This window comes from Fringilla coelebs (genome assembly GCF_963513975.1).
Source record: "Fringilla coelebs genome assembly, chromosome: 24".
NCBI classification, from domain to species: Eukaryota; Metazoa; Chordata; class Aves; order Passeriformes; family Fringillidae; genus Fringilla; species Fringilla coelebs.
Genome location: NC_140050.1, coordinates 5,295,281 through 5,302,388, shown reverse-complemented (window position 1 = coordinate 5,302,388; position 7,108 = coordinate 5,295,281). Strand labels below are relative to the sequence as shown.

The 7,108-nt window shown below is 64.8% G+C and overlaps 1 protein-coding gene across 1 annotated transcript; it reads left to right on the top strand.

The window, feature by feature from the left end:
* The first annotated feature begins 590 nt into the window (after positions 1-590).
* CNN2 (calponin 2) lies at positions 591-5,521 on the top strand. Its single transcript, XM_084221056.1, has 7 exons — positions 591-711; positions 2,838-2,959; positions 3,271-3,337; positions 3,417-3,554; positions 3,708-3,824; positions 4,131-4,277; positions 4,354-5,521. Exons 1-7 carry the CDS (start codon positions 649-651, stop codon positions 4,618-4,620), a joined length of 921 nt encoding a protein of 306 aa, XP_084077182.1. The 5' UTR covers positions 591-648; the 3' UTR covers positions 4,621-5,521.
* Positions 5,522-7,108: the final 1,587 nt, after the last annotated feature.

The following is a 7,108-nucleotide window of genomic DNA, read 5'->3' as shown; positions in this document are numbered from 1 at the left end:
CCCCCCGCTCCCCTTCATCCCAGGACCTTCCCTCGGGGCCGTACCAGGCCGGGCCGTACCGGGCCGTCTCGCGTGGAACTTATGCCGGCCCCGTGGGGACCCGGGCACGGCGGAGAGCGGGACAAGGAGAGCGGGACGCGGTCAGGGATGGATGGAGGTCCGTGAGGTGCGGGGACAATGGAAGGTGTACGCGTGTCCTGCGTGTGTGCGTGACCGTGGGTGCGCACAGGCGGGTGCGTATCGATGCGTGAGTGCATGAGTGAGAGAATGTGCGAGTGCGTGTGCGTGGGCAGGGTCGGGGGGTGCGTGTGGGTTGGTACAGGGATGCACACGCGTGTGCCCGTCTGTGTGCGTGTGCCCGCGGGCGCGTGTGTACTCTGTGCCTGTGTGCCCGGGACGGCTCCGGTTCCGGCCCTGGGCTCCCTGGGCTCCCCCGACTCCCGGCGCCTGCCGGTGCTCCCCGAGTGGCAATGTCGGGGTTCGTGACCCTCCCCTCGATCCGGCCGCTCCTGCCCTTATTTGGACATTTCTCCCTCCAATCAACGCAGGGGAAGGGCGGGCCCGACCCCACCCCCGCCCCGCCCGAGCCCGCTCCGGTACCGGCCCCTTTGCCCGCTCCCCACTCCGGTACCGGCTCCGTTTCCCGTCATGAGCAGCTCCCAGTTCAACAAGGGCCCGTCCTACGGCCTCTCCGCCGAAGTCAGGAACCGGGTGAGCCGCGGCGGGGGCCGGGCGGTGCCGGGACCACCGGGCGCGGGTGAAGCGGGGGCTGGGGGATACCGGGGCCACCGGGCGCTGTGGCTGCCGGTGCTCCTGGAGACCCGGGAGAGCCGAGCATCCCGGTGCTGTTGGGGCGTCCCGGTTGCATCCCGGGTTCTGGAAAGGCGGGAGTTTTTCCGGAATGCCCCAGGACTGTGGAGCCGGCCAAGAGTGGAGAAGTTGGGAGATTTCGGGAAGATGGAAATCCGGGGCTTCCCGGGAGGATGCGGAACTGAAGGACCCAGTGTACCGAGATCTCTGAGGGCTGGGGACAGCGAAGCTGGGCTCCCGGTCTCGGGGTGCCCTGAACCTGCCTAGAGGGACCCAGGGACGGGTCTTGGGGACCGCGGTTGGGTGTCCCGTCCGGTGGCCGCCGTGGCTCCGCTGCCCCTGGCAAACCGCGGGGAACCCTTCTCGTCACACCCGGGGCTGGGGGCGATCGCCTCGGTCCTCCGCGGCTCCGGACTAGCTCCACAAAGCTCCTCCACTTTCTGCTTCCCCGCAGCTCCACATCGCTCTACGGGATGCTCCGACCTGGCAGCGTCCCCGCGGCCGTCTCCGGGGTTGCGGCTTTGGCCCCGCGGACTCTCCCTGCAAAGTGCCGCGGGGCCGGATGGGGAAGGAGGGATAGGAGCCTCCGACTGAGCTGTTTGCAGCCCTAGGCGGGATCCGGGTGCCGCGGGGTGCACCCACCGGCACCCTCCAGCCCCCTCGACAGCGCACGGGGGTCCTGCCGGGCCGGGGAGGGTGCAGGGGACGCAGCAGCCCGGGGGATCGGTGGCTGTGCCCGGCCCCAGGCGAGCAGAGATTGAGCCGTGGTCACCCCGGGGCAGGTGGCCGGTGGTTTGAGCGTGTTCTGCCCGGGGACACCTGGGCAGGCAGGAGAAGGGACAAGTGGTGACGGGCACGTGGTGGCGGCGGGATGTGGTGGCCGCGGCCGGGCGCTCCTTACCTGGCCTCCCAGGGGATTTGGGATTTGCATTTCGTAACGGGAGCGGATGGGATGGGTCCCGGCCTGCCCGGGGCTGGGCTGCCCCAGCTGAGAGGGTGACATGCACCAGGGCCTTGGTGCTTCATGTTGATTCAGCAAGACGTGAGCCAGTCCGACTGCCCCGGTGTGTCTGATGGAGGTGACATCACCTACTGGGAACCAGTTGAACCAGTGACATGCTCGCAGTCTGTGGAAGCCCTTGCAGACTGGACTGTGGTGGGATTTCTCTGGAGCTGGTCCACTGTGCATTCCCCATGCCCTGGGAAATCCTCAGGCTGGCTGTGGGGAGAGAGGAGGAACTGACTTCAGCTGCTCACGCTCCAGAAAATCAGCTGGTGGGACTGTAGAATCCCCCAGGCAGGACACACGTGGTGTCATGAGGGTGATCCATGTACTGCATCAGTTGAACTTCCATTTGGAACTGGAGTGTCTCCCTACCACCTAGCAGGGCTGGACTGTGCCCATCCCAGTGTCTCCCTGTGTCCAGGATACTTAGGGACTCATGGCCTTGGCACATGACAGGACCGGGAAGGGACAGGATGGGTGAGAGGTTGGTGGATGCCCTGGGGGCACCCCCAGGTGCCAGCTGAGCACCAGAGGTGCTGGGCTGGGGCAGGACAGGGTTTCCAGGCCCTTCCCTCCCTAGGCCAGGAGAACTTTCCCTTCTGTTGTGGGCCAGGGGCTGAAACGACAGAGATGCTGCTGGCCCTGGCAGCTGGTCTCCATTTGGGAGGAGACATCCACATTCCTGGCATAGCCGCGGTGAGGGAGGAATCTGTGGCGGAGGTTGGGCCTCGCCAGAAGGGAAAGGGAGAACATCTCATGGCCAGGACCCCTGGGGCTCAGAGCTGAGCTCCCACGGGCTCCAGCAGGCAGGGAGAGACAAATCCGGGGGGTCACTTCCCCCTAACCCCATGGGCAGTTCCTTCTCATGCTTTTGGAATGGTTCAGAAGCTGCTGTGTCTGCTGGCAGCATCATCCTCATGCTCCTGTCCCTGCTCCCATATCAGGGAGGGGAGAACTGTCCCATGAGGGGTTTGGGGTGCACGCTGGGCCCTGCCTGAGCTGTCCCCCCATTGCCCCCCAGCTTGCCCAGAAGTATGATCCACAGAAGGAGGCTGAGCTGCGGACGTGGATCGAGAGCGTGACAGGAAAACAGATTGGACCTGACTTCCAGAAGGGGCTGAAGGATGGGGTGATCCTCTGCGAGTGAGTCCTGGGGTGCTCCTGAGCATGGCCCCCAGCCCCTGCTCCAGCTGGGAGGAGATGGGGGATACCAAGCCTCCAGGGGAGCCTCACCAGCCCTTGTGGTGGGAAGGGTGGGATGGATACATGCTAGTGGGACCTGCCAGAGGCTTCTGTGTCTGGGGAGAGCCCTGAGGACAAACAGGGACCTGGGGAGGGGAAATTTGCCCCACGTGGAGGAGACCTGGGCTGGACCTTCTCAAAAGGAGCTTATGCCCTGCAGCTCCTTGTGCTTTTTTCCTGCCACAGCCTCATGTTCCCCTGCCTCCCTGCAGGCTCATGAACAAGCTGCAGCCCAACTCAGTGAGGAAGATCAACCACTCGGCTCAGAACTGGCACCAGGTAGGTGCAGCTCTGCTGCCACCCGCCTGCTGTTCCTCTGCTGTCACCCTCCAGGGCTCACCTCTGAACCTCTCCCCAGCTTGAGAACCTCTCCAACTTCATCAAGGCCATGGCCAGCTACGGTATGAACCCCGTGGACCTCTTTGAAGCCAATGACCTTTTTGAGAGTGGGAACCTGACACAGGTGCAGGTGTCACTGCTGGCACTGGCGGGAATGGTGAGCACAGAGGATGAGCAGTTTGGGAGGGGCTGCAGCCCCATGGGGACCCCGAGTTTGGGGTGATGCTGGTAAGACCCCACAGCTCCCCCTGCCTGGGGAGTGGGTGGGGGGTTTGGGACCCCTGTCCTTCCTCACAGCCACTCCTGGCAGGCCAAGACGAAGGGGCTGCAGAGCGGGGTGGACATCGGCGTGAAGTACTCGGAGAAGCAGCAGAGGAATTTCGACGAGGCCAAGATGAAGGCTGGGCAGTGTGTGATCGGGCTGCAGGTGGGCTGCCACACGGGGTCCCATGGCTGGGGGACTGGGCAAAGGGACTGGGCAAAGGAATTTGACCCAGTTCTGTCAAATTCTCAGCACTGTCACAGCTCCAAGCATTGCTGGAGGGACTTAAGGCATGAGGTGCCTCAGGTGTCCCTGGGATCTGGGGCCATCTTGGCTCTGTGTCCAGCACTCAATGGCTGGGAGCATGAGATGGGTTAGGGAGCACTGGCTGTGCTCTCCAGGCTGGGGGGGATAGGGGAAGAAGGGGCACATGTGGGGCAGCACCCGTTCCTCACCAGACCCCTTTGTCAGATGGGCACAAACAAGTGTGCCAGCCAGTCTGGCATGACTGCCTACGGCACCCGGAGGCACCTCTACGACCCCAAAAATCAGATCCTGCCACCCATGGACCACTCCACCATCAGCCTCCAGATGGGCACTAACAAGTGTGCCAGTCAGGTGAGCCCCCACGCCAGGCTGGGGAGGGATGGGAGGGCCACAGCTGAGCCCTGCTCCATCCTGTCCTTCCTTCCAGGTGGGCATGACGGCTCCCGGCACCAGGAGACACATCTACGATGCCAAGATGGGGACAGAGAAGTGTGACAACTCCTCCATGTCGCTGCAGATGGGCTCCAACCAGGGAGCCAACCAGAGCGGGCAGGTCTTTGGCCTCGGCCGCCAGATCTACGACCCCAAGTACTGCCCCCAGGGCAACCAGGGCGAGGTGGCCAACGCCGCCGGGGAGCAGAGTGGGGACCCGCCCGGGTATCACTACTACCGCGAGGAGGAGGAGAGCTACTGAGCGGGACGGCTCCGCCCCAGCCTCACCATCTCATGCACAGCCGCGCTGCCAGCCACATTCCAGCCTCCACTTTCATCATTCCCTCTTTTCAAAGTCTTTTTTTAACTTTGGAAATGAATCTATTTTTCTGAGCAAGGAAATAAAGACCCTGTTTCTAGAGAGGAGCCCGGCCGATTCCCCCAGGAGCTGCAAGACCCTGGGGCAGCAGCAGGAAGGTGGCAGATGTTCCAGCAGCTGGGAGAGGATAGTGTCACCTCTCACGCACCCAGCACCCACCACACACCCCTGGGATGCCCCCGGATCCCTCAGCAAGGAGCAGGAGTGGCTGCCCATGCTGCCCCTGGTGCTGCTGCTCGTCCCTGTGCTGGCAGGACCCTCCTCAGCCCTGTGGAGGAGAGGGACTGGGGTCAGCAGGACATGGGGGAAGCACATCCGGGAGAGACTGCGTGGCCTCGGGATTGTGAGTGTTTGTGAGTGGATGTGTGTGCACAGGTTTGCACTCCGGTGTGATCTCTAAATGCTGGAAATGCCCTTTTTGCAGAACTCGTAGAGACCAAGTTTTCAAGGCCACGGTGATGGCTGCAGGGCTGGGCCGGGAGCTGGCACAGCTGGCACAGCTGGCACACCCAGCACTGCAGCAACCTGATCGCCCAGGCTGGAGCCAAGGTTGACTCCAACGCCTGCATCCTGCACCAGGGCGGTGTCCTGCCCATCGACGTCTCCCCTCCCGTGGGTTTTTTAAAGTGGATGCTCTCAGACTGAAACCATTTATTAAAAAAAAAAAAAAAACAAAACACCAAAAAACTAAACCAACCCTTTCAACATAAACAGGAGCTGGTCCCTGCTGCAGGCGCCTTCTCCAGCCTCAGTCGGGTCTCTCTGTGCCTGGGGGGCTGCGAGCTGCTGCAGACCCGGGTGGGATCCCCGGAGTGACAGAGCGGTGGGGCGGGATGCTGCGTGTCCCGGGGAGGGGGGAGCGGGAGCCGGGAAGGGGCTGCGCGGTCAAGAGATGTGCGGTTAATGAATGAGTGATTAACAATGCCAACGGGACAGCAGGGGACGTGCCTGTCCGGGAAGACATCCCCCTTTTTTGGGCGAAATGCTGCGTTTCGAAGAGCCGCGCTGCTCCGTGGGGCTCCCAAGGGTGGGGCGGGGTGGGGTGGGATGGGGTGGGGTGGGATGGGGCGGGATTCCTATTCCCCGCCCTCGCCGTGCCTGGCCCTTTAAGAGCCGCTCCCGTGACGTCACGCCCACGGCTACTTTGTAGCGCGGGGAGGGGGCGGGGCCCGCGCGCCCGGCAGATTCGCGGGGTCTCTTAAAGAGGCCGCGCAGCAGCATCAGGTAACGGGGGTCCCGGGCCGGGGGCTGCGAGGGGCGAGAGGAGAGGCTATGTCCCGGCTCTGCTGGTCTCGGCCGCTTGCGGCCGCCCAGCGTCCCCCCCGAGGCTCTTAGTGCCACCCCGCCCCCACCCGGGGGGTATCCCCGTGTCCCCATCGTAACCCTGAACTGTCCCCATGTCCCCGCTCTGGACTGTCCTCATCGTTCCTTCGAGCTGTCCCCATGCCCCCCCTGGGTTGTCCGTGTCTCCCCCGGGCTTTCCCCACATCTTCCCGGCCCGTCCGCCTCCCGGTGACTCCGCACCCCGCCCAGAGCGGGGCTCCGTGCGGCCGAACCGGGTTGGGGGACGCGGGGTTGGAGGGCACCGGGAGCTGCGGTTGGTCCGGCGGTTGCCGAGGTCGCGGGGTCCACCGAGCTCCCGGTTGCAGCGATGCGGCGTGTTTGTCCTCGTGAGATGAGTGAGCAGATTCCCACGCGAGTCCCCCGGGAGGATCCAGGAATTCTCTGGTTGTTTTGTCCCGAAAAGAGTCGCCGCCCCCGCGGGGCTGGGGCTCTCCCGGACCGGCAGTTTCGCAGCACTCTCCGCTTCCAGCGGATGGGGACACTCAGACGCCTCTGTCTCCCCGTGTCACCCCCACCCGGCAGCTCCTTCTTTCTCTGTGTGTCACCCCAGCTGACCCCGGTGCATCCCCGGAGGAATCCTACCCCCGGACCCACTCGTGTCCGGCCCCGCAGGCCGATTAGGCGGATTTCCCGGCCGGGATCCTAATCCCGCTGCCCCGTGCCCGCTTATCCCGCCCGCGCCCGGGACCCGGCTTAGCCCCGGGCGCGGGCGGGTGGCGGCGAGTGCGGGGCGGCGGTGAGTGCGCGGCTCCCCCGGCCCCGGGGCAAAACGAGGGGCAAGGCCGGGGGTGGTGGTGGTGTCCCGGGCTCGCGGTGGCAGGGGAGCCGTCCCGGAGCTCGGTTCTCCCGGGGCGTGGGCGGGTGCACCGGGCGGAACGCTGCGGGTTGGGTCGTGCCGCCTCCGCCACCGGGCTCGTCTCTGAGCCGCCTTGGCAGAGCTTTGCTGCCGGGCCCCGGAGCTGCTGGCCCCGCTCCAGGGGTGGGTGAATTCCCGGGAACTTGGCAGAGACGCGGCTGCTACCCCCGT